The sequence below is a fragment of the Crotalus tigris genome, unplaced genomic scaffold (genome assembly GCF_016545835.1).
Source record: "Crotalus tigris isolate CLP2741 ecotype Arizona unplaced genomic scaffold, ASM1654583v1 scf7180000020145.1122116, whole genome shotgun sequence".
In the NCBI taxonomy this organism is placed as follows: domain Eukaryota; kingdom Metazoa; phylum Chordata; class Lepidosauria; order Squamata; family Viperidae; genus Crotalus; species Crotalus tigris.
In genome coordinates this window covers 224,669-250,036 of record NW_024097874.1, presented here as the reverse complement: position 1 = coordinate 250,036, position 25,368 = coordinate 224,669, and the positions used below count along the sequence as shown (strand labels likewise).

Below are 25,368 nucleotides of genomic sequence, written 5' to 3'. Positions count from 1 at the left end.
GTCTCTCCACCTTCACTTTTGTAGCTTTCACTTTCTGTACAGATTACCAAAAATATTTTAACATAATGTAAATCTCGGGGCACTTCAGAACCTATTTACTTCAGCGTGGCGCAGGGATGATGGTATTTTAACTGGGCTTTTTTAAAAGGAGAGGTGGGCAGGAAGGGGTCCATTTTCCCCAGGCGCTTTGAAAGGATAAACCAGTGTTTGGATCAATCATTTTAATGCAAAACTGCTCAGTAAGTTCAATGCCAAGGGCATTCCCTACAAATGTTCCCACAGATTGAAGTACTGAATTAAAAATAACAAAAAAAAAAAGTTCCTTGGCATAGGATACAGGAAAAAGAAAGTATGAACATTCAGATGAATATTTCGCCCTCATAACTCTGCAGTTTTAAAAAGGACCTTGACTTTGACCTGGCTCAACAGCAGTAACTGGGAGAGGGATCTACCAGTCCTAACGGACAACCACTGAAGTATAAGCTAACAATGTGCTGCAGTTGCAGAAAAAGCCAGTGTGGTCCAAGTCTGCATCGACAGTGGGATAGTATCAACATCACATGAAGTGTCAGTACTGCATTATATTGTAATGGTAAGACTACACTTGGAATGCTGCATCCACATTTGGTCACCATGATACAGAAAAGATGTTGAGACTCTAGAAAAAGTTCAGAGAAGAGCAACAAAGGTAATTAGGGGACTGGAGGCTAAAACATACAATAAAGAGTTGCAGGAACTGGATATGTCTAATCTACCACAGAAAAGGGTGACTAGCAGTCTTTCAATATTTGAAGGACATAGAAAAGAGGGCGTCAATCTATTCTCCAAAGCACCTGAGAGATGGACACTAAGTAACAGAGGGAGACTTATCAAAAAGAGATCCAATCTATAATTAAGGAGAAATTTCCTGTCAGTGAGAACCATTACTCAGCGGAACGGCTTGCTTCCAGAAGTTGTGGGTGCTCCACCAGTGGAGTTTTTTAAGAGGAGATGGGACAGCCATTTGCCTGGAATAGCTTAAGGCCTTCAGGGAGCCAGTGGGAGTGGGAAAATGCCTTTGGGGACTCTGTGGGGGGGAAACCTTGAGAATCCTACGGGGGAGGGAAAAACCTGGTGGGGGTCTTTTGGGGAGGAAAAGGCTTGGGGTGACCAAGGGTTGGGAATCAGAGCACTGGGTGTCTCCGAGGGTAAGGCAGGCCTGAGGAGGCAAGCCTGGGCCTATGCTAGGCCGCAAAGAGCTTCCCACAATCCTGAGGTAGCCAGTGTTCCGCTTAGCGATTTGCACATTTGTCTTAACGGCGGTATCACAGAGATCAGGGAGTGGGATAGTTAACCAAAACATTCTTGCTTTAAGAGCCATTGCAAAATGCAACCATAATTGGCTGCTCCCGTTACAGTCTAGGGCTTCTTGTATGCTGGCTGAGGAACTGTGAGACTCAGAATCTGGAGGACACCCAAAAAGAAGGCTGAAACTCGAGATGTGGAAATTCCATAATCAATATACAAAAAACACCACAAAAAAACCCCTTTATGAGGAATTCCACAACTTCGGCAAAAGGAAACACACAGTATCTTTTGCTGAAAAGAGAAACAGGAGTTCGCCTTTATGAAAGTAGCATTTTTCATTTTTTTTTTCTCTCCACCTATCTATCTATTCCTGATAGATGTTTGAGTAAGAAGAATCAGGTCAGAATTCAAATAGTCAATTTCTCAACTACATTTCCAATCGGAAATCAGAAATGAAATTCAAGCTTTTTCTAAACTGGCCAACCTTTGCCTCACATGGATTTCCTTGTGTGCGATAAAGGACGATTTATGCCTGAAGTACCGTCCACAGACTGGACATCTGAAAGGTTTCTCGCCAGTGTGTAAACCAACATGACTTAGAAGACTAGACCTACTACTGAAATCTTTTCCACAGTCTGGACATTCATACGGTTTCTCGCCTGTGTGAGTCCTCTGGTGAATCACAAGGCTGGAATTCTGACTGAAATGTTTTCCACAATCAGAACATTCAAAGGGTTTCTCTCCTGTGTGAATCCTCTGGTGTCTCACCAGGTTGGAATTCTGACTGAAACCTTTGCCACAATTAGGACATTCAAAGGGTTTCTCTCCTGTGTGAGTCCTCTGGTGTATCGCCAGGTCAGAACAGTGACTGAAACTTTTTGCACAATCCGGACACTCATAGGGTTTCTCTCCTGTGTGAGTCCTCTGGTGTTTCACTAGGTTGAAATTCAGACTGAAAGTTTTCCCACAATCATGACATTCAAAGGGTTTTTCTCCTGTGTGAGTCCTCTGGTGTTTCACCAAGTTGGAATTCTGACTGAAACTCTTCCCACAATCAGAACATTCAAAAGGTTTCTCTCCTGTATGTGTCCTCTGGTGTTTCACCAGATCAGAACTGTAACTGAAACATTTCGCACACTCTGCACACTCATATGGTTTTTCTCCTGTGTGAGTTCTCTGATGTTTCATCAAATCAGAACGGTAACTGAAAGTTTTCCTACATTCTGGACATTCATATGGTTTTTCTCCTCGATGAATCCTCTCGTGTATCACCAGGTCAGAACTGAGAGTGAAACTTTTTCCACAATCTGAACATTCATATGGTTTCTCTCTTGTGTGAATTCTCTGGTGTTTTACCAAGTTTGAGTTTTTACTGAAACATTTACCACAATCAAGGCATTCGTATGGTTTCTCTCCTGTGTGAGTCCTCTGGTGAATCACCAAATGGGAATTCTGACTGAAACTTTTCCCACAATCAGGACATTCAAAGGGTTTCTCTCCTGTGTGAGTCCTCTGGTGTATCACCAGGTTGGAATTCAAACTGAAACTTTTTCCACAATCAGGACATTCAAATGGTTTTTCTCCTGTGTGAGTCCTCTGGTGTTTCACCAGGCTGGAATTCTGACTGAACCTTTTCCCACAATCAGCACATTCAAAGGGTTTCTCTCCTGTGTGAGTCCTTTGGTGTATCACCAAATGGGAATTTGCAATGAAACCTTTCCCACAATCAGGACACACATATGATTTCTTTCCTGTGTGCGTCCTGTGGTGTATCACCAGGTGGGAATTCTGATCAAAACTTTTACTACAACCAGGGTATTCAAATGGTTTCTCTCCTGTGTGAGTCCTCTGGTGTTTCACCAGACTTGAATTCTGCCTGAAACGTTTCCCACAATCAGCACATTCAAAAGGTTTCTCTCCTGTGTGAGTCCTTTGGTGTATCACCAAGTGGGAATTTGCAATAAAACTTTTCCCACAGTCAGGACACACATATAATTTCTTTCCTGTCTGTGTCCTGTGGTGTATCACCAGGTGGGAATTCTGATCAAAACCTTTACTACAACCAGGGTATTCAAAAGGTTTCTCTCCTATGTGAGTTCTCTGGTGTTTCACCAGGCTGGAATTGTGACTGAAACTTTCCCCACAATCAGCACATTGAAAGGGTTTCTCTCCTGTGTGAGTCGTTTGGTGTATCACCAGATGGGAATTTGCCGTAAAACTTTTCCCACCATCAGGACAGTCATACATTTCCTCCCTGGTGTGACTCCTCTGATGTATCACCAAGTTGTCATTTTCGCTAAAGCATTTACCACATTGGGAGCACTTGTAGGGCAACTCTCCTGTGTGGGTCCTTCCAGAATCCACAAGGGAGCTGTTCTGAAGAAAGATTTTGCCATATTCAGATAATTTGTATGGCTTTTCTCCAGTGTGGATCCTGTTGTCCACAATCAGCTGTGGTTTGGAATCTGTTCTTTTCCCACAGTAGATAGGTCTGTGGAACTTTTTTACCACTGATATTCTTGAAGAGGTCAAACATATCTGTGATTCTTGTTGGGTGGAGCTTTGATTCAAGCTATTGTTTTCTTCCTCACAGGCTGAAGCCTCCATTATTATCTGCTCTATGTGTCCTTTTTCTCCCCACTGACTTCCAGATATTTTCCTCTTCTGAATACTCTACTTATTTCAGCTTGAAATCTCTCTCGATTTTCTCTCTTTTGTCTATCACCTCCTGAGGAAGGAGAAAAATTGTGGTTTTTTTCTGACGGAAATAGAAACTATCTTGATTTCTGGATTGATTTGCTTTCCTTCTCAAAGTTGCTTGCTATTCTCAGTTGTCCGGAGTACTCTTATCGGCACCCTCTTTGTCTGTAAGATACAAATAAAAATGTAACTTTAATTGTTTATAAAATACTTGCAGAATGTATGAAAAAAAAATAAAAGTACATATTACAAGTAAATAGCAAACAGGCCACAATGCCAAAACAACTTCTTACATTAATTATGTGTAAGGACCCACCCCACTTTGCATCTTAAGAAAACAGAACTCTTGGAATATTTCTTCCAACAGGCATCCTTTACTAAGAGAAAATGGTTGCAGGCGTTCTAGACAGGACCTGGGGCCCAAGCCCTATGGTTCAAAGTTTTAAGGGGTTCCCAGCAGCCCCACCCCACCCCATCATCCTTCCAGTGACAATCCCAGGCGTTACATTTCCCCCCCCCTTTTCCTCACTGCCGGAAGGGAAACTTCAGAGGGGAGTAGATGAAAGCTGATGGCCCCATTGTTATGTGTAGTCCTTTTGGTGGTAACCACATTCAGTCCCTTTTGAAGTTGTACCGAAGGAAGTGAGGGCCATAAAACCGCTTTGTTCACCCCCCTTCTCCTTCATCGTATGACAGAATCCAGAGAGGGCAGAAATGGGGTTTTCCATTGTCGATAACTAGAGATGAAATATAATTGGATTCTGACAATTATGATTGATTTGACCTATTGTTGATTAACGAGATCCAAGTTCAAATATCCATTCAATCATGAAATACACTTACTGACTTATTGATCAATCACAAATTCTTGGCCCTGCAGTTACTGGGTAGAATCTCTGTAATTAAGATCAATGTTTTACCAAAGATGATTTTTCTGTTTCAGACTTTTAACTGATACTCCATTTAAACAATGGCAGATAGACATCTGTAAGTTTATATCGCAAGGGAAAAAAGCCAAGAATTAAATATAAAGTATTGCAAGATGCTAAGGAAGGAGGAGGGTTGGGCTTACCAAATTTGAAATTGTATTTTGATGCTTGTTATTTTGTTTGGCAAAAAGAATGGATGACTCTCCAAAATAAGAGGTTACTTGAACTCGAGAGCCATGAATTAAGATTTGGATGGCATGGCTACTTATAGTTTGATAAGGTTAAAGCAAATATTGGTTTTAATAATCACTTTCTTAGACACGCAATCCTAAGAGTTTGGAATAAATATAAGTAAGATTCTCTGCAAACATGCCTTTTTGGGTGTCTCCCCTTAGGAAGTTTTTTTTAAAAAAAGAAATGGTGGTGTGGCCCAACTGGTAGACTTATGGTCAAATAATATCTTTCAATTATCCTCAAGTATACAGAGCAGTTGGAATCAGAGGGAGTCAAGCTACTCTCCAAAGCGCCTGAAGGCAGGACAAGAAGCAACGGATGGAAACTAATCAAGGAGAGAAGCAACCTAGAACTAAGGAGAAACTTCCTGACAGTTAGAACAATTAACCAGTGGAACAACCTGCCTCCAGAAGCGGTGAATGCTCCAACACTGGACGTTTTTAAGAAGAGACTGGACAGCCATTTGTCCTAAATGGGATAGGGTTTCCAGCCTGAGCAGGGGGTTGGACTAGATGACTTCCAAGGTCCCTTCCAACTTTTTATTATTATTATTATTATTATTAGAATATGTTTGCTATTGATTTACATATTTACAATTGAAAGAAAGGGTTAAATTAGACAAGAGATATGGATTTGATTTTGCAAAAAATGAATTGGAAATCCTATTATTAGTGAAAAATATATTATTACTAAGGTTTATAAATTGTTATTGAAATTGAACTTGGAGAATGAGTAAGTAAAGCATTGTATGATTCAGCAGGCAAACAAGAAAACCAAGAAAAAACCCCAGCATGGTTGCACCAAGAAATCTTAAGAAGAAGAAGAAGAAGAAGAAGAAGAAGAAGAAGAAGAAGAAGAAGAAGAAGAAGAAGAAGAAGAAGAAGAAGAAGAAGAAGAAGAAGAAGACAGAAGAAGAAGAAGAAGAAGAAGAAGAAGAAGAAGAAGAAGAAGAAGAAGAAGAAGAAGAAGAAGAAGAAGAAGAAGAAGAAGAAGAAGAGGAGGAAGTAGTAGTAGTAGTAGTTGTCGGAAGGAACCTTGGAGGTCATCAAGTCCAACCCCCTGCTCAGGCAGGTAACCCTATACCATTTCAGACAAATGGCTGTCCAGTCTCTTCTTAAAAACATTTCGCTTCTCATCCAAGAAGCTTCTTCAGCTCTGACTGGATGGTGGGCGGGCAATGGAAAGATTTGTACTCCTGCAGACAGCTTTTCATTTGCATTCTTTTAGCAAGCTGTTAAAGCTACCTGGAGGCTTATCTGTGTCTTCAGGGTGACCTGAGTAATGCAAATGGCTGTGGAACCTTCTTGGAACTGTTGAAAGACTGAAGAGAGATGACGTTGGATCCTTCCCCCTCTGTTGAGAGAGGGCTGTTCAATTTTGACATAGATGGCCTCTTTGACCCCTCTTTCAAACCAGCGGTCCTCTCTGTCCAAAATGTGGACTTTGGTCTCTTTGAAAGAATGGACTTTGTCTGTTAAATGCAGATGTACTGCTGACTCTGGTCCTAATGGGTTTGTTCTCCTATGTTGTGCTATACATTTATGAAGTTGTTGTTTCATTTCCTCAATGTACAGATCTGCAGATGGCTCCTGCATTGTACTGCATGTACCCCGTTGCTCAGTTTGTGTCTGGGTGTTTTATCCTTGGGGTGGACAAGCTTTTGCCTTAGAAGTGTGCATGTTTGTTGTGTTGGCAAAAGATCCTCCTGAGCTTTTCCAATATTTCTGCAATGTATGGAATGACTACATTGCTTCGTTTATTGTTTTCTTCATCTGTTATGGAGGGACTCCTGCTAGGTCTTTTTTGAGATTTGGATGAAGGCCCACTTGGGATAACCATACATTCTTTGTCAGAATCCAGTTATATTTCCTTTCTATCTATCTTCTCTGATATAAAACCAATTCTTACCCTCTTCTGGATCCTGCCATACTCCTAAGGGGGAGGGGGGATATGCATGAGGGTTTTATTACTTTCACTTCCTCTATTCACTACAAAGTAACCTTTTGTTTATTCGCTTTCGGGTCTGCTAACCATCACAATGTAACCATTGGCCTTTTATCCTATGCCCCTCTGAACTCCTCCTCCTTACCGGCCAGCTAGGAAAAGTGGGGGTGAAAAGATACAGCCTCCGGAATCTGGTTTATTTATCCGTCATCAAAATAAGGTGTGAGGAGCTATTGAACGATCGTGCACAACGGAGCTGAATTGATGTTCTCTTTCCTGGATTTAACACCTAGAAATCTGCCGGTCTGAATTGCCCAGAAGAACTGCGGGGTGCGGGTTGCTTAGGGACACATTAAAACATTGATTTGTAAGGAAATCCCTCAGATCCTGTCTATCATGCCTGATATCAATTTCTCTTAATAAAAGTTCCTGTTGGAAGAGACCGTTTCCAAGAGTTCTGCTTTCTTAAGATGTGGATTGAAGTGGTTCCTTACAGGCTTCCTTGATGTGTTTTATTTCTTTTTCTTTTCCTTCTTTGTTGACAGGCAGGTCTTCAACTCTGTGGTGAAGGATTCTGATAACACATCAAGGAAGCCCTCAGATCTGACCTCATCTATCTCCTGTCTACACCGCAGTCCGTTTAACAGTCCCAAGAAGGCTCCACACCCATTTGCACTGCTCAAGTCACCCTGAAGGCACACATAAGCCTCTTTAACAACTTGCTAAAAGAATGCAAATGAACAACTGTCTGCAAGGAATATAAAACTTTCCATTGCCCACCATCCAGTCAGAGCTGAAGAAGCTTCTTGGATGAGAAGCGAAATGTCTTCAAAGAAAAACAAGAAAGTCCAGTTGCCTCCTGAAAAAGCACCTAAGGGTCAGAATGAAGTAAGACTTGCAACAAATGTTGAAAACAATTTAAGAAAAGCTTCTTTCAATACATAAAAAAACAAGAAAAAAAAGTCAAAGAAATAACCGGTCCATTAATAGGAGATGATGGCAAGAAAGTAATGGGCAGCAGAAAGAAGGCAGAATTGCTTTATTCATTGTTTGCATCTGTCTTCACTTAAAAAAGAAAATATAACCAACTTATACAACCAAGACCTAGATCTGTCAGACTATATAACAGTGTTTCTCAACCTTGACAATTTTAAGGCATGTGGACTTCAACTCCCAGAATTCCACAGCCAGCAAGGTTGAGAAACACTGCTATATAAGGATATAAGGAACGGTTGCTGGAATTGGGTATGTCTAGTTTAATGAAGAGAAGGACCAGGGGGGACATGATAGCAGTGTTTCAATATCTCAGGGGCTGCCACAAAGAAGAGGGAGTCAAGCTATTCTCCAAAGCACCCGAAGGCAGGACAAGAAGCAACGGATGGAAACTAATCAAGGAGAGAAGCAACCTAGAACTAAGGAGAAACTTCCTGACAGTTAGAACAATTAACCAGTGGAACAACCTGCCACCAGAAGCGGTGAATGCTCCAACACTGGAGGTTTTTAAGAAGAGACTGGACAGCCATTTGTCCGAAATGGTATAGGGTTTCCTGCCTGAGCAGGGGGTTGGACTAGATGACCTCCAAGGTCCCTTCCAACTTTATTATGATGATTATGATTATGATTATTATTATTTTATTATTATTATTATCATCATCATCATCAAAAACAAAATCGTAAAAGACAGGCTAGGAATGCAAATTAAAATAAGCAAAAATAAGGGAAGGGAACCCTTGTCAGTTCTAGACAGATTCAAATGTCCGGGCCCTGACGGATTACATCCCATGGGATTGAAGGAACTGGCAGACATGATCTGAGAAACTTTGAACCACTTCTTTCAGAATTTTTGGAGCACTGGGAAACTAATGGAGAACTGGAAAACAGCTGTTTTAGATGTTCAAAAAAAAAAAAGGGAAAAAAAGACACTCTGCTAGAGCAGGAGTAGGCAACCTCGGCTCTTTTATGACTGGTGGACTTCAATTCCCAGAATTCCTGAGACAGCCATGCTGAGGGGAAAGGGAGAGGTTTCCAAGCTGAGCCAGGCTGGCTCAGGAATTCTGGGAGTTGAAGTTCACGAGTCATAAAAGAGCTGAGGTTGATTACCTCTGTGCTAGAGGGAAGTTCCCTGAAGATGGGCTCCAGCACAAGTCCGAAAACTTAGAAGACAAAACCTCTGGTCTCAATGACTGACCTAGATTGGTTCCTGGAAAAAAAAAAAAAAAGATCCAGAAAACTACAGACCAATAAGCCTGACATCATTACCAGGGAAGATCTTGGAAAAAAATAATCGAGCAATGAGTTAGCAAACACCTAGAACAGTGGTTCTCAACCTTTTTTTTCTGGCGACCCGGACATAAGGATGTGCCGCGCATGCGCGGCGGCGTCCCCATGCGCAGCGCCGCCAGCTGACAAAGAAAATGGCGGATTGCGTTGTTTGGTGACCTCCGTGAAATGGTCGTTCGACCCCAAATGGGGTCGCGACCCACAGGTTGAGAACCGCTGACCTAGAAACAACCGAGTTATAGCCAGAAGCCAACATAGGTTTAATCAAAAACAGATCGTGCCAAACAAATCTTATCTCATTCTTTGACAAAGTGACCGTATCAGTGGATCAGCAAAATGCTGTAGACATAATATACTTAGATTTCAGTAAGGCATTCGAGAAAGTAGAGCTCAAGCTACTTCTTGGTAAGCTAGAAAAATGCAGGATAGACGGCATCACCACCAGACGTACTTGCAACCGGTTGGCAAACTGTAGTTAGTCAGCATATAGTTCTCAACAGAACTACATCCGTATGGAAGGAAGGAAGTAGTGGAGTACCCAAAGGTTTCACTTTAGGCCAGTGTTTCTCAACCTTGGCAATTTTAAGGCATGTGGACTTCAACTCCCAGAATTCCACAGCCAGCAATGCTGGCTGTGGAATTCTGGGAGTTGAAGTCCACATGCCTTAAAATTGTCAAGGTTGAGAAACACTGCTTTAGGCCATTTGGTACTCTTCAATATCTTTATAAACAATACAGATGAGGGAATAGAAAGGGAACTTATCAAATTTGCTGATGACACTAAGCTGGTAGGAATAACCAACACCACAGAAGATAGGCTCAAAATCCAAAAGGATTTTGACAGACATGAACACTAGGCCCTATCCAACAAAATGAAATTTAATGGAGATAAAAGTAAGGTTCTACACTTCAGCAAGAAAAACAGTTTTTACAGGTATAGACCAGGTGAAACATGGCTCAATGCCTATAACTCTGAGAGGGATCTTGGAGTCTGAGTGGACAATCATTTAAATATGAGCCAACCGTGTGCGGCAGCCAAGGCAATCCTAGGCTGCATTAAGAGAAGGATAGAATCACGATCACATTAAGTGTTAGTACTGCTTTATAAAGCCTTAGTATTGCCACAGTTGGAATGCTGCATTCAGTTTGGATGTCCACAATATGAAAAAAGATGTTGAGACTCTGGAAAAAGTACAGAGAACAGCAACAAAGATGATTAGGGAGCTTGAGGCTAAAACAGCGATGGCGAACCTTTTAGAGACCGAGTGCCCAAACTGCAACCCAAAACCACTTATGTATCGTCGGGTGCCGAATGGGCATAGTCCATTGGGTAGGTATGGCCATTGGGTAGGCATGGCTGCAGTGGTAATGGCAGACTGGGTGGGACTAAAAAGTTCAATCAATCAATTCCAACTTTGCGAGATCTTTTTTTCCCCGCAAAAAGTTGAAATAAATTGATTGAACTTTTTTTTTTTTTTTGCACATGGTGGCAGAGGCCTAAAGCAAAAAGGTTTTATAAAACCCAGCTGAAGGCCTAGGACTGGGGCGACAGCATGCATGCCCACAGAGAGGGCTCTGCGTGCCACCTGTGGCACGTGTGCCATAGGTTCGCCACCATGGGGTTAAAACATATGAAGAATAATTGCTGGAATTGGGTATGTCTAGTTTAGTGAAAAGAAGAACTAGGAAGATATTATAGCAGTGTTCCAGTATTTCAGGAGCTGCCACAAAGATGAGGGTGGTGAGCAAAGCACCAGAAGGCAGGAAGAAATGGTTGGAAACTACTCAAGGAAAGAAGCAACCTGGAATTAAAGAAAAACTTCCTAACAGTAACTATGGAGATTCTCAGTCATCCAGCTCATGGTTGTCCCAAAGGTGCTTTTTCCTGAGGCAACTGGACTTTCTTGTTTTTCTTTGGAGACATTCTTCAGAGCTGAAGAAGCAAAATTTCTTCAAAGAAAAACAAGAAAGTCTAGTTGCCTCGCGGAAAAGCACCTTCCTAACAGTGAGAACAATTAACCAGTAGAACGGCTTGCCTTCAGATGTTACCAATGCTCCATCACTGAAGGCTTTTAGGAAGAGACTGGACAGCCACTTGTCTGAAATGGTATAGGGTTTCCTGCCTGAGCAGAGGGTTGGACTAGATGACCTCCAAGGTCCCAATTCTGTTATTCTGTGCTATATTATCATTTATGGTGGACAAAGAAATATTGGAGTAGGATTCACATCTTAATACAGAAGGTTCTTAAAGTGAATATAAAGATACAAACAGAGAGATTTCTTCTAGGCGTAATGGATAAAGAAAAAAAATGGAACTTTGAGTTATATATATGTTGATGGCACTACGAATAATTTATGCACAAAAATGGAAGGATACTTTGATTCCCACAATAAATGGCTGCAAAAGGTGATGGAGTTAGCAGAGATGGATAAACAACTGTTCTGATTAAAGAAAAGAATACAATTAATTTTGATTCTGTGTGGAAACTGCGTTTGGATTTTGTGCTTGAGGTAGAAAAAAATGAAACTTTGATTTTAGGGTTTTTTGATTAGGTAAGTTTGTTGTTACAGAAATGGCTAATACACATTATTATATAAAACTAAAAAGCTGAGGTATTATGTTAGTACCTTATCTTACTGCATTAAAAGGAGTCAGAAGTCAATGCTTCTTTTCCCCTTTACTCTATACTTTTCTCTCTTCCCCCTTTCCTCCCTTATTTTACACTTATTTTCATTTTTCTTTACACTTTTGTATTTTATAGGTTGATAAAGTAATACATTATGTGTGAAAAAAAATTCTTAGCACTGCAAAAGCTTATGAAATATATCTGGTGCTGGGGATAGATTTTAGAATTATAGATATATGCATATAGACAGAAATACAAATACACACACCTACAAATGTATATATGTGGAAAATCCATGTGTTTTCAGCATGAAAAGTGTCCCAATACAATTACAGTCACACCTTCTGAGGTAATTCTAAAGATGGGGGGGGGGGCTTTAACTGATGAAACGATGCCTAAAGCCTCTGCAAGATTTGAAGCACCAGCTTTGCTCCTGGAAGTCCTCAGCTCCAAGTAAGGGCAGAAAATACTTTCCACAACCACTGTGGTGACACCCGATTCCAATAATCCTCACTTAGTGATTGCATTTGGGACTGGCATCAGTGTCACTAAGCAGCTCGATCATTAAGCATGAAGTCACAGGCAGTGCCAACTTACATCTGTTCCTCTGCATTTCTCAAGCAAATCACCATGGCTTGTTAAAGGCAATTTCACATGACCTGGCTTGCAATTGCCTGCCAACATCCCCACTGATTTTGTTTGTGAGTAGCGAGCTGGGAAGATCATAAATGGGGGTGATAAGTTGTGGGATGCTGCAACCAGTTGGGGCAATTTCTTTTCCTGCATCTTCATAACCACAGGAAGTGCTGAAGTACAGACACCGATAGTCACAAATTTCTGGACCAGGTGTACATCTGCTTTTATGTTGTTATTTTGAGACTCATGAAACACACAGTAAGTGAGGAGTATCTATACCACTGAACATCCCAAAAGGTCAATAGCTATATATTTTTTTAGAAAGTGCTGGGTTAAGCATAATTGAACTAGTTAATACACAGATGGGGCACCAATAGGAAATATCAAGCTTGTTAGCTAGACATGAAAGTAAAAAAAAAACCAAAATCCCAGATGAGACCAGTGGCATATCAGTCCATTATTATTGCAAAAAAAAAAACAACCCAAAAAACCAGCAGGTCCCTAACAGAACAACAGAGTTGGAAGGGATCTTGCAGATCTTCTAGTCTAACTCCTGCTCTGGCAGGAGACCCCATACTATTCTGGACAAATAGCTGTCCAGTCTCTTCTTAAAGATTCCTGATGGACCTGACAATTTTGTCATCCAAAAGGTAGAAGAGGGAATTAGAAGGCCAGCTATACTAGACATAATGCGCACAGTCCTCAACTTACAACCAGAATGGAGCCCAAAAATTAAGTTGCTAAATGAGAAATTTATTGAGTGAGTTCTGCCCCATTTTAAGACTTTTCTCACCACATTTCTTAAATGAATGACTGGAGTTCTTAAATTAGCAACACAGTTGTTAAGTGAATCTGGTTTCCCCATCCACTTTGCTTTTCAGAGGGACGCAAAAGGGGATCATGTGACTCCAGGAAACTGGAACTGTCATAAATGTATGTCAGCTGTCAAGCATTTGGATGTCAGTCAAGTAAACATGGAGATGCTCCAACGGTCGTAAGGGAGCAAAATGATCATAAGCCACTTTATTCAGTGCTGTTGTAACTTTGAACGGTCACTAAATGAACGGTTGTAAGTTGAGGACTACCTGTACTTACTAACAGAGAAGAAATGAAAGAGTAACAACCACGACTGGGGGTTAGAGGATAAAACATATGAAGAACGTGCAGCCAGAACTTGAAAATAACATTTAATGCAGCACAGTATTTAAACAAAATGGTTTGGTTGAGATCTGCATATGTGGGACTGATTGGGGTAGATTGCAAAGATATAATTTTATCATATTTTATCTATATTTTAAATTACTGTACTCTATTTTAATTTCATTTTAGACTGTATTTTATTCCAATTTCATTTTAAGTCATATTTTACTCTAATTCCATCTTAAACTGCATTTTATCAAATTTCATTTTAAATTGCTTTTATCAAACTTTAGTAATAATTTGTTGCTGGAACTTTGCACTTTGATATGGCCCAAGGGCTAATCAATAAAGATTTATATTTATATGAAGAAAGGTTGCAGGAATTGGGCATGTCTACACTACTGAAAAGGATTAGGGGTGACATGATAGCCGTGTCCTAATATTTGAAGGGCTGCCATAAAGAAGAACGGCTTCAACCAATTTTCCTAAGAAAGACAAGAAACAATGGATGAAAACTAATCAAGGAGAAAAGCAACCTAGAAACAGGGAGAAATTTCCTGAGAGTGAGAACAATTAACTAGTGGCGGAAGTTGTGGGAGCTCCATCATTGGAGGCTTTTAAGAAGAAACTGGACAGCCATTTGTCTGAACTGGTATAGAGGGTTTCCTGCCTGAGCAGGGGGTTGGATTAGATGACCTCCAATGTCCCTTCCAACTCTAGTATTCTACATCGTATTCTGTGCCTTAGTTGCTCCTCGGATTCTACGCCGTGAGGGGTAACCAAACAGCCCTATTCGCTCCCAGCGTCTTCTCTGACCTCTCCTCCACTCACCTTCCAGCTGCTGCTTCGGCCCAGGGAAGAGCACAAAAGCCACTCGACCCACCACCTTCCTCCCAGTGAATGATCCGGTAGAGGAAGTTCCTCCCTGCTTCTCCTCTCCTCCCCTCCCCTCCTTTCTAGCATCACGGTACTCGATGGTCTTAACTCCTTTCAACTCAACCACAGATGGTGCTATTACTGTATACCAGTGTTTCTCAACCTTGACCATTTTAAGGCATGTGGACTTCAACTCCCAGAATTCCACAGCCAGCAATGCTGGCTGTGGAATTCTGGGAGTTGAAGTCCACATGCCTTAAAATGGTCAAGGCTGAGAAACATTGCTGTATACTGTCAGCTTGCTGGGCACAGATGTTGCCTATCCGGCCGCCATCTCACAATAAGGAGGCAGAAAAACCCGCTTGTCCTGCTTGCAAGATGTTTTCACTGATTACATGCTATCTATAGTCATTTGCGATGCCTAGCAACTGAACTTTGCAACTGGGCCAAGTGAAATGTGACACTACTTCTCTTTTGAATATTAGCTACTGGGTGATCCCTGAAAGTTGATAAAGTTTTTTACAGAATTACAGAATAAGAGTTGGAAGGGTCCAACTCTCCCAAGCAGGAGATCCTATACCATTTTGGACAAATGGCTGTCCAGTCTCCTCTTAAAAACCTCCACTGGTGGAGCACCCACAACTTCTGGAGGCAAGTTGTTCATTAATTGTTCTCATGGACAGGAACTTTCTCCTTGACTCTAGATTGAATCTCTTTCTGATAAGTTTCCATCTGCTACTTCCTGTCCTGCTCTCAGGCACTCTGATAATAGGCCAACCCCCTCTCTCCTGAAAGACTACTCTCATGTCACACCTAGCCTATATTTTAGTATCCAGTCCCTAATTTTTTGTGGCTTTCCTCTGCACACTTTCTAGAGCAGACATGTCAAACACAAGGCCCGGGGGCCGGATGCAGCCCGCGAAGTGGTTTCATGTGGCCCGCAAAGCCATCCTGGAAACAGTGAGGGAACGGCCCCCACTGCCTTGGCTCTGGCCCAAGTCGGCCAGCCGGGAGCCAATGTACAATTTTGTGGTGGCCATCTATGCTGAAACGCATTCAGTCTCCCTCTGACTTTGCCCTCATACCCGTCATGAACAACATGGCTAAGGAGAGTAAGCACAGTAGCAGCAGCCTTGAGGAGGAGGTAAGTGCAGCTGGGCATCCCCTTGGGAAAGTGGGGCTGGGCTTGGTGCCATGGGTGCTCGAGGGCCAGGCTGGACGTTTGACCTCTGCTGCCCAGGGCTCCCGGCAGCCCGCAACACCATACAGCCCCCCTCCCACATGGCCTGAGAGGAACAGTGAGGCTCCTCCAGTGGACCATGCCTTGGCACTTGCCCTGGTCCCCCCCCTTCTGCCAGAGACCCTCAGATCTATCCCACTCCTGTCCAGGCCCCCACAGGTACCCTTGACATGAACGATGAAGAGCTGGCCATGCCCACCCAGTAGGCTGCACCCACCCTGGCCACACCCACCCAGCCCCCCCAAGGGCAACTGCAATGCTGATGCGGCCCTCAATGAAATTGAGTTTGACACCCCTGTTCTAGAGTCTCAAGATCTTTTTTGTATCATGGTGAGCAAAACTGGACACAATATTCCAAGTGTAGTCTTACAGGTACAGTATATACCAGGGGTGTCAAACTGCTGGCCCACGGGCCGGTTTCATCATACCAGAGCCACGCCCACCTCATTGAAGGCAACGGCGAAAAAGCTCCGATACTCATGTGATGTCGCGAGTTAGACATGTCTGGTATATACACTTCATGTGATCTTGATACTATCCCCCTGGTGATGCAGATTAGGACTGCACTGGCTTTTTCTGCAGCTGTGGCACACTCCTGGCTGATGCTTAAGGTGGTGGTCCGCTAAGATTCTTAGATCCCTCTCACAGTTACTGCTGTTGAGCCAAGGACAACCTCTTCTATCGATATGCATTTAGTTTTGCTTGCTTCAGTGAAAAATTTATTTTTCTCACTGCTGAATTACATTGTACTGGAAAGGACCCAATGTTCAAATCTGTCAAGATCCTTCTGAATCTTGAGCCTATCTTCTAAAACAGTGGTTCTCAACCTGTGGGTCGAGACCCCATTTGGGGTCGAACGACTATTTCACGGGGGTCGCCAAACAATGCAGTCCGCCATTATTTTCCCCTTTTCCTTAGCTGTGCTACTCCCTTTTATTCTGTTGGCTTTTGAAAGCCAATAGAATAGACTCTCTTGAATAGAGTATAATTCTATTGGCTTTCAAAAGCCAATAGGAATTGTCCAGGCTGTCTCTGCCCTGCTGAGCCCGCCAAAAGTCCCATTCTGCAAACGGTGCTGCACCAGTTGAGTAGTCCTCGACTTACGACTGGTTGAGTAGTCCTCGACTTGCGACTGGTTGGGGGTCGCGGCATTAAAAAGGTTGAGAACCACTGTTCTAAAATGTTGGCTATTCTCCCCCCACCAGCTTGCTATCGTCTCCAAATTTGATGAGTTTCCCTTCTATCCCTTCACCTAAATCAGGGGTGCCAAACTTGTAACATCACGTGACGTGTCGTATCACGACTTTTTTCCCATTGCCGGCAATGGGATGGGCGCGGTTTCGCTATGATGCATTTGGCCAGCAGGCCGGCAGTTTGACACCCCTGACCTAAATCATGTATGAAGATGTTGAAGAGTACTGGGCCCAAGGCAGAGCCTTTGGGGTACCCCCACTGCATGTACCCCTCCACGTAGATGCAATTCACCTTTTGCCCCTTTCAATGAAGTCAGTGAGAAAGCCAGATTCACTTTACTAGTGTGTTACTAAGTTAACTGCAGTGATTCACTTAACAACTGTGGCAAGAAACATAAAATGGGGTAAGACTCACTTAACAACTCTCTTGCTTAGCAAGAGTTTTCTCTTCCTTATCTGTCACCTGCTGGGAAAGAAGAATTTTATATTTTTTCTGGAGGAACCGTAAGATTTTGATTGCTGCCTTGGTTTGCTTTCCATTTTAATGCTGCTTGTGATTCTCAGTTCTCTACAGTGCTCTCTTTGGCCTTTTTTTGATTCACATAAAAGGATTAGTTTAATTATGGTTTATGAAATGGCTGCACAACATTTGCAAAAATGAGAAAAAAGCATACATTACAATAAAAAAACACACACACCCCAAAATGTTAACTTAACCTCTTACATTAATTATCATTCGTTTTCAATATACAAGTCTCATGAGATCCAAGTTCCAAATATTCAATCATGAAATTTACTTGTTGACTTACATCAATCACAAATTCATAGAAAGGGTCATCAAGATAAATACCAGGAAGTGATGGAGACAGATTATACATATACACAGATATGTGGGTGCACTCACGCTTTTTGATCTAATTTTAGAGAGCTGGGTAAGGCTTAATTGATGAAATGATCCTAAGAACCTCATCAAGATTTAAAGGACCTTTTTTTGGCCAGGGAAGTCCCACCAGTCGAAATAAGAAAAAGACAAGAAATACAGTCCACAACCAGAATGGTGACATCCCAATTCAGGCAGTCCTCACTTACTGACAGCCATTGGGACATAATGGTGTGGTCATTAATTATGACATCAACCATGCCAACTTACAACATCCTTTCTGGCTGCGGTCATTAAGTGGATCATGGTGGTCTGTTCAGAAAAATGTAACATGATTCTGACTTGCAACTTCCTGTCAATTTCCAATTGATTTGATTCTTGGAAGCCAATTGTGAAGGTTCCAAATGGAAAGTCCAAGACTGTGGGCCACCGCAACAATTGTGAATCTAAGCCAGTGCCACCCCCAAATAAGTGTGATGGCCACAACTTTGAAGAAAAGTTGTACGTCTTCTTTTTCAGCACCACTGTAACTTTGAAAGCCGAGTGGTAAGCAAGGACTGTCTATACATCTGAACATCCCAAATGGTGCTCAACAGCTATTTTAAAAGAAGTCCTGGGATAAGCACAGTTGTGTCAGGTTAGTACATGGATGGGGCACCACTTGGAAATCCCGTGTTTGTTTGCTAGATAGGGGAAGTGAAAACAAAATACCTGAAGACAGCGCTAGCAGATCAGTTTCAAATTGTTGCCCCCCCCCCAAATGCCCATAAAAATCACAAGGAGTCAACTCTAACACGAAGGAGACTTTTTATATCTCCCAAACAACAGAAAACTAAAGGCAACAGTTTTAAAGCTTTCACCACCAATGGAATAAAATCTGGGGAGGGAAGGAATGTGTAGCAGCTGACATGGTTCAACCTCGTTGTTTTTCTGCTTTTATACCCCGGGGAAACCCAAACAGCCCTACTTGCCTCCAGCCTCTCCTCCGCCTGTTCTCAGCTCACTTTCAGCCGCTGCTTCCACCCTGGGAAGACCAGGAGATCCGCCCTCCTAGCCTCAGTCCTTTCGGCCGTGAGCCGGAAGTTCCTCTGCTGTTCTCCTCCTCTTCTCCAAATCCCCTCTAGGAATCTAACATTCGAATGTTTCAACTCCTTTGGCCTCAATGACGGATACTCTATATTTGCAGTGACACTTGTCTAGCGCGGGCGCTTGCTTATCAATTTGCGCCATCTAGTGACATAGATCCGAAATTCACCTTGTTCTGTTTCTACCTAAGACAGTTGCAAGGTTTTTTTTTTTACTATTGATTATGCGCTGTCAAATTGTTTTGGATTCTAACGATCACACATTGATAGACTTTCTATCAAGAGGTCCATGCTAGATGTTCTATGTGCCTAATCTATTCATTCAGGCGTCTCAAGCATGCACTCATCGCTGTGGAAACAAAGCAGAAGCTTCGTATGCAAAAAGCGAGAAGAGAGGGGAGAACAATAGGCAAACAGAAGTCAAATCTTAGGAGTGCAAGACAATTCATGAACACTTAGTTTTGCAAGAGAAAGAAGCTTAAAGGTAGAAGCTTGACCCTACTTATCTTTTCAGGTATAGCACTCCCATAAAAGAGTCTTTCTGTCCCTTTCTCCAGGCAATTAAGCTGTGGTAAAGGGTTTCCTGCCTGAGCAGGAAGTTGATTGGAAGAGCTTCAACTTCTATGGGAAGTCAGCCCCCCAGAGAAGGAAATATTAAAAGGGCAGAAAAATATGTTTTCTCAAAGGATCTTAAAGAGGCAGAAAAGCATGCCCAGTTTTCTTTTTTTTTCTCCCTCCCCCAAGCAGAAACCAGCTCTGTACAAATGCAGATGTAAATAATCCAGGAAGGTTGGAAGCCCCCAGCTAGAAGATTAAAAAGACAAAGACACCTAAAATCCACATACCCCACCCAAAGTCTAAAACAGGACATAATAGGATTAACTCACAGATGCCAAAGGGCACACCCAGAGTCAGGTCAGAATACACGACACAGGAAATACAAAGCCTCAAACAGGAACAAGAAACAGCTCCAGACAAAAGGCTCCAGAGGGTATAAAAACCCACTTCCTACCTGTGCTCTCTCTCTCTTTTTTTTCCAGAGCGATCTTTCTATCTCTCCTCTTCAATAAACTGCAACCTTCTTTCTAAAGCAGTCGCCATGTTGTTTATTCCCAGCTTGGATTGAACCATGATGAAGACTTTTCCTTCAACACTTCCAACTCTGATATTCTGTTATTCTGCTCTTTCCTTCTCACAATCACTTACCTGGCATTTCAATGTCTCTCTCTCCCTATCCCTCACTCTGGGTGTCCATCCACTTTTGGTCACTCGCACATGCCCCATGCACCAGACTCACCTCTGCCGTCCTCTGGCTCTCCTGTCTCCCTAGGGGGCCTTACTCTTTCTCTCTCTGTCACTTGCTCCTCTTACATTTCAATCAGTCCTGCCTGGCTGAGGAATTCTGTGTGCCTGGCTGAGGAATTCTGGGAGCTGAAGTCCACAGGTCATAAAAGGGCCAAGTTTGAAGACCCCTGCCTTAAGATCTTGACAAGCTTGAACAATGGGTCCTATCCAACAACACAAAATTTAATGTGGAGAAAAGCAAGGTTTTACATCTGGGCAGGAAAGACCAAAGGTACAAGTACAGATTAGGCCAAACCTGGCTCAAAAACAGTAACTATGAGAGGGACTTTGGAGTCCTAGTGGACGACCATTTAACCATGAGCCAGCAGTGTGCGGCAGCAGCCAAAAAAACCTAATACAATCCTGGGTGTATAAACAGAGGCATAGAATGAAAATCACGTGAGGTATTAGTACCGCTTTATAAAGCCTTAGTAAGGCCACATCTAGAATACTGCATCTAGTTTTGGTCACCACAGTACAAAAAAGATGTTGAGACTTTGGAAAAGTGCCAAGGGCAACTAAGAGGATTAAAGGCCTGGAGAGAAAAACATATGAAGAACAGTTGCAGGAATTGGGTATGGCCGGTCTAGAGAAAAGAAGGACTGGGGGGGGAGGGGATATGATAGCAGTATTCCAATATTTAAGGGGCCACCACAGAGAAGACGGAGGGGTGTCAACTTATTTTCCAAAACACCCGAAGGCAAGACGAGAAACAATGGATGGAAACTTATCAGGGAGATAAGCAACCTGGAATTAAGGAGAAACTTCCTAAAAGTGAGGACAATTAACCAGTCGAACAGCTTTGCCTTCAAAAGTTGTGGGTGCTTCATCACTGGAGGTTTTTAAGAAAAAAAACTGGATAACCACCTATCTGAAATAGTATAGGGTCTCCTGCTTAAGCAGGGTGTTGGACTAGAAGACTTCCAAGGTCCTTCCATTTCTATTCTGATTATCTCCCTTCTCCCCCTCTTTCTTCTTACCCCCTTCCTTATTCGTCTTTTCTCCACTTTCTTTCTGGTCCTGCATTTTCTTCTGTCGCCTCTCTTCCTTCACCTTTTTCACAACTTACTTTGCCTCCTTCTCTGTTTGTCTCCACTATCCCCTCCTCTCCCACCTCTCTATTGCGCTTCTTTATCCTTCCTCCTCCTTCATGGATTACTGCCTTGTCATGACGAAGGGGTTGCGTAACTCAATGAAGCTATGAGCTATGCTGTGCAGGGCTACCCAAGACAGACAGGTCATAGCAAAGAGTTCTGACAAAATGTGATCCACTGGAGAAGGCCATGGTTTTCCCAGTTGCAATGTATGGCTGTGAAAGTTGGACCATAAGAAAGGCTGAGCGACAAAGAATGGAGGCCTTTGAACTATGGTGCTGGAGAAGACTCCTGCGAGTCCCCCGGACTGCAAGGCGATCAAACCGGTCAATCCTAGAGGAGATCAACCCTGACTGCTCTTGAGAAGGCCAGATCCTGAAGTTGAAACTCAAGTACTTTGGCCACCTAATGAGAAGGAAGGACTCACTGGAGAAGGGCCTAATGCTGGGAAAGATTGAGGGCAATAGAAGAAGGGGACGACAGAGAAGGAGGTGGCTGGATGGAGTCACTGAAGCATAGGCGTGAGCTTAAATGGACTCCAGAAGATGGTAGAGGACAGGAAGGCCTGGAGGAACATTGTCCATGAGGTCACAATGGGTCGGACATGACTTTGCAACTAACAACAACAATCCTTCCTCCCCCAGGCCCCGGATCAGCTCTTCCATTCCAGGCTGGATGCTCTGCCCGGAATTATCTGGCTATGGCGGCAACGGATTGAGCAAGTATTTCTCTCTCTCCTTCTCTCTTCCTTTCTCTCTCTCCCCCCCCTCCACCTGCCAATTTCTGGACGATTCCCAAGTCCAGCAGCCATTCTGGGACTTTGCACCCGACTTCTGACCGAGCACCGCAACCCCAGGGACCCCCACACCCAGTAGAAAGGCGAGCATCGCCGCAGCTGTGTGCTGCCACCCTGTGCCCCCTGCTACACAAATTAATTAGGTTCTGGGATACAGAAGCTCAGGATCTGTACTGATGTGCAGAGTCCCTAAATGATGGTCAGCTTGCTAATTGGATGCTGTTAATAGAATAATGGAACATGCAATATTAGTTCCCTATCTGTATTAACGAGGAGCCTGAATCTGACTAATGCAGTCTTCCCAATTTCCAGAGTAAAAATTCAGCCTCGATTATTCCTAGGCAGCTGGAGAAGAACATTTGGAAGGTGTTAGTTTGCGAATTGGACGCTGATCTAAAGATTCCTGCACTTTTTAAAAAAGGGGTGTGGCTCTCAGTGGAGATCAAAACCTCTCTATATCCTAAATCTTTATGACTGATTTCCTGTGGCTCCCAAAGATTTAGGAGTCAATAGATTCGATGCGTGATGAACTGGACTGTCTTAAGAGATGTTTACACTCTTAGAAAGAGTACAGAAAAGAGCAACAAAGATGATTAGGGGACTGAAGGAATTGGGTATGTCTAGTTTAATGAAGAGAAGGACGAAGGGGGACATGATAGCAGTGTTCCAGTATCTCAGGGACTGCCACAAAGAAGAGGGAGTCAAGCTATTTTCCAAGGCGCTTGAAGGCAGGACAAGAAGCAATGGGTGGAAGCTAACCAAGGAGAGAAGCAACCTAGAACTAAGGAGAAACTTCCTGACAGTTAGAACAATTAACCAGTGGAACAACCTGCCTTCAGAAGCGGTGAATGCTTTAACACTGGAAGTATTTAAGAAGAGACTGGACAGCCATTTATCTGAAATGGTATATAGGGTTTCCTGCCTCAGTAGGGGGTTGGGCTAAATGACCTCTAAGGTACCTTCCAACATTATTATTGTTGTTATTATTATTATCATTATAAAAAAGGTGGTGGTATCTGGGGAATAGACTGACCATATCTAATTGGAAAACAATTTGGACTAGACCTTTTTGAGAAAATGGATCGACAATAGAGGTTTATGATTTTGGGTAATAAGACACAATTATTGGGAAATGACTCAAGCAATATCTTAAGGAAAAAAAAATTATTATTAAGAATCAAACAAGGATATTAGATTCTGGACAGATCAGAGAAAATGACTGGTGATTCTTGGTAAAGAAGAAGCCAGTGTAGACATTATACAACTTAAATACAATAATAAACGGTGAACGGAGCGCTTTGATGTTTAACCTTGCTGTTCGTGTTGGTTCAAAAAAAAAATCTAGCTATTCTATTATCGGTGCAATTCGTTTTTCTTGCTTAAGTGCAGGACCTCACTTTTCTCACCATTAAACTGCATTTTGTTGGCCCAATGCTCAAGTCTGTCAGGATCCTTCTGGATCTTGAGCCTATCTTTTAAAACGTTGGCTCTTTACCCCAAAACTTGATGTTGTCAGCAAATTTGAGGAATTTCATCTAGATCATTTAGGACAGTGGTTCTCGACCTTTTTAATGCCGCGACCCCCAACCAGTCGTAAGTCGAGGACTACCCAACTGGTCATAAGTCGAGGACTACCCAACCAGTTGTAAGTCGAGGCCTACCCAACCGGTTGTAAGTCAAGGACTTTCCCTGCCCGGGAGCGCCGCACATGCATAGCCGAGGCGTAGCTGGCAAGGGGCAGCGACGGCACAGGGTGACCATTGGCTGGGCCACCAGCTGGCCTAGCCCAAGGGAGGTAAGGCACCCGCCGGACCCCACGCGCACCAGCAACCCTTCCTGCGCCCGCCGGCCTCCCACCTCTCACCCCTGGCCCTCTTTTACTTACATTTTTAGTAGTTGCTCAGCAGGGAGGGGTGGAAACTTCCAGACAGCTCGCCTTCGCTGCAGACAACTTGCAGCACCGTTTGCAGAATGGGACTTTTGGCGGGCTCAGCAGGGCAGAGACAGCCTGGACAATTCCTATTGGCTTTTGAATGCCAATAGAATTAGACTCTATTCTAGAGAGTCTATTCTATTGGCTTTCAAAAGCCAATAGAATAAAAGGGAATAGCACAGCTAAGGGGAAAAAATGGTGGACTGCGTTGTTTGACGACCCCGTGAAATGGTCGCTCGACCCCAAATGGGGTCGCGACCCACAGGTTGAGAATCGCTGGTTTAGGAAAATGTTGAAGAGTACTGGGCCCAGGACCGAATCTTGAGGTACCCCACTCCATTGAGGACTATCCACTGAGTGTGATTTGTCAGCCAATTGCCAATCCACCTGGTGCCGGTTCTGTCAATCCCACATTGTTCTATCTTACCAAGAAGTAAGTTGTGGTCTACTTGTCAAATGTCTCGCTGAAGTCCAAGTATACTATCTCCACAGCATTTTGCTGATCCACAAATGTAGTTTCTTTATTTAAAAAAGGGCAATAAATTTTGTCTGGCGTGATCTATTTTTAACAAACCCATGCTGACTTCTGTTACAGCTACCCATCATTTTTGTTTCTGCAGAAACATTATTGAAAACAGAAACATGCTTTAATCAATTGAGAAGTTCTCAATCTTTTTTTAAAAAAAGAATAAAATTGGGGGGGGGCAGGGCCCAGAAGAACCAAGAAGGGGTCATAGCACTTCAAATACCCCAAGTGTTACACTCAGAATCAGCTTTCAGGCTGATTAACCATGTTCTTATGTTAAAGCAATTCATCCCAGGATTTCAAAACATTTGTGTCCATCTCTCTATCCATGGGGACCTCAACCATCCCTGAATCTGAGACGAATGCCAATCAGAACAGATCCAGTTTAGCTGTTGTGATTGTTTAACTGTGCATAAAGAAATACATTCATAGAATTTAGGATTGGATAAAAGATAGCAATGCAACAATAAATTAGGAGGCAGAAGCCTAACTGCAGCTCACATCATCAAAGGCATAGAATGGCTGGACAGATGTAAGATTGAAACTGAAAATTTTAAATTTATAATGAGAGGGATGAGAAGCTGAGGAAGACAGATTAGTCATAGAGTTGCAGAATGGAAAACA

The 25,368-nt window shown here is 42.8% G+C and overlaps 1 protein-coding gene and 1 pseudogene across 1 annotated transcript; one reads left to right on the top strand and one right to left on the bottom strand.

Annotated features, from left to right (window-relative positions):
• Positions 1-25,368, top strand: part of LOC120318249 — a 227,066-nt pseudogene that overhangs the window by 125,246 nt on the left and 76,452 nt on the right.
• On the bottom strand, positions 96-14,680 carry LOC120318215 (zinc finger protein 271-like). Its single transcript, XM_039365629.1, has 2 exons — positions 14,609-14,680; positions 96-4,152 (listed from the first exon to the last, which is right to left on the bottom strand). The coding sequence occupies exon 2, from the start codon at positions 3,892-3,894 to the stop codon at positions 1,747-1,749; it is 2,148 nt and encodes a 715-aa protein (XP_039221563.1). The 5' UTR covers positions 3,895-4,152; positions 14,609-14,680; the 3' UTR covers positions 96-1,746.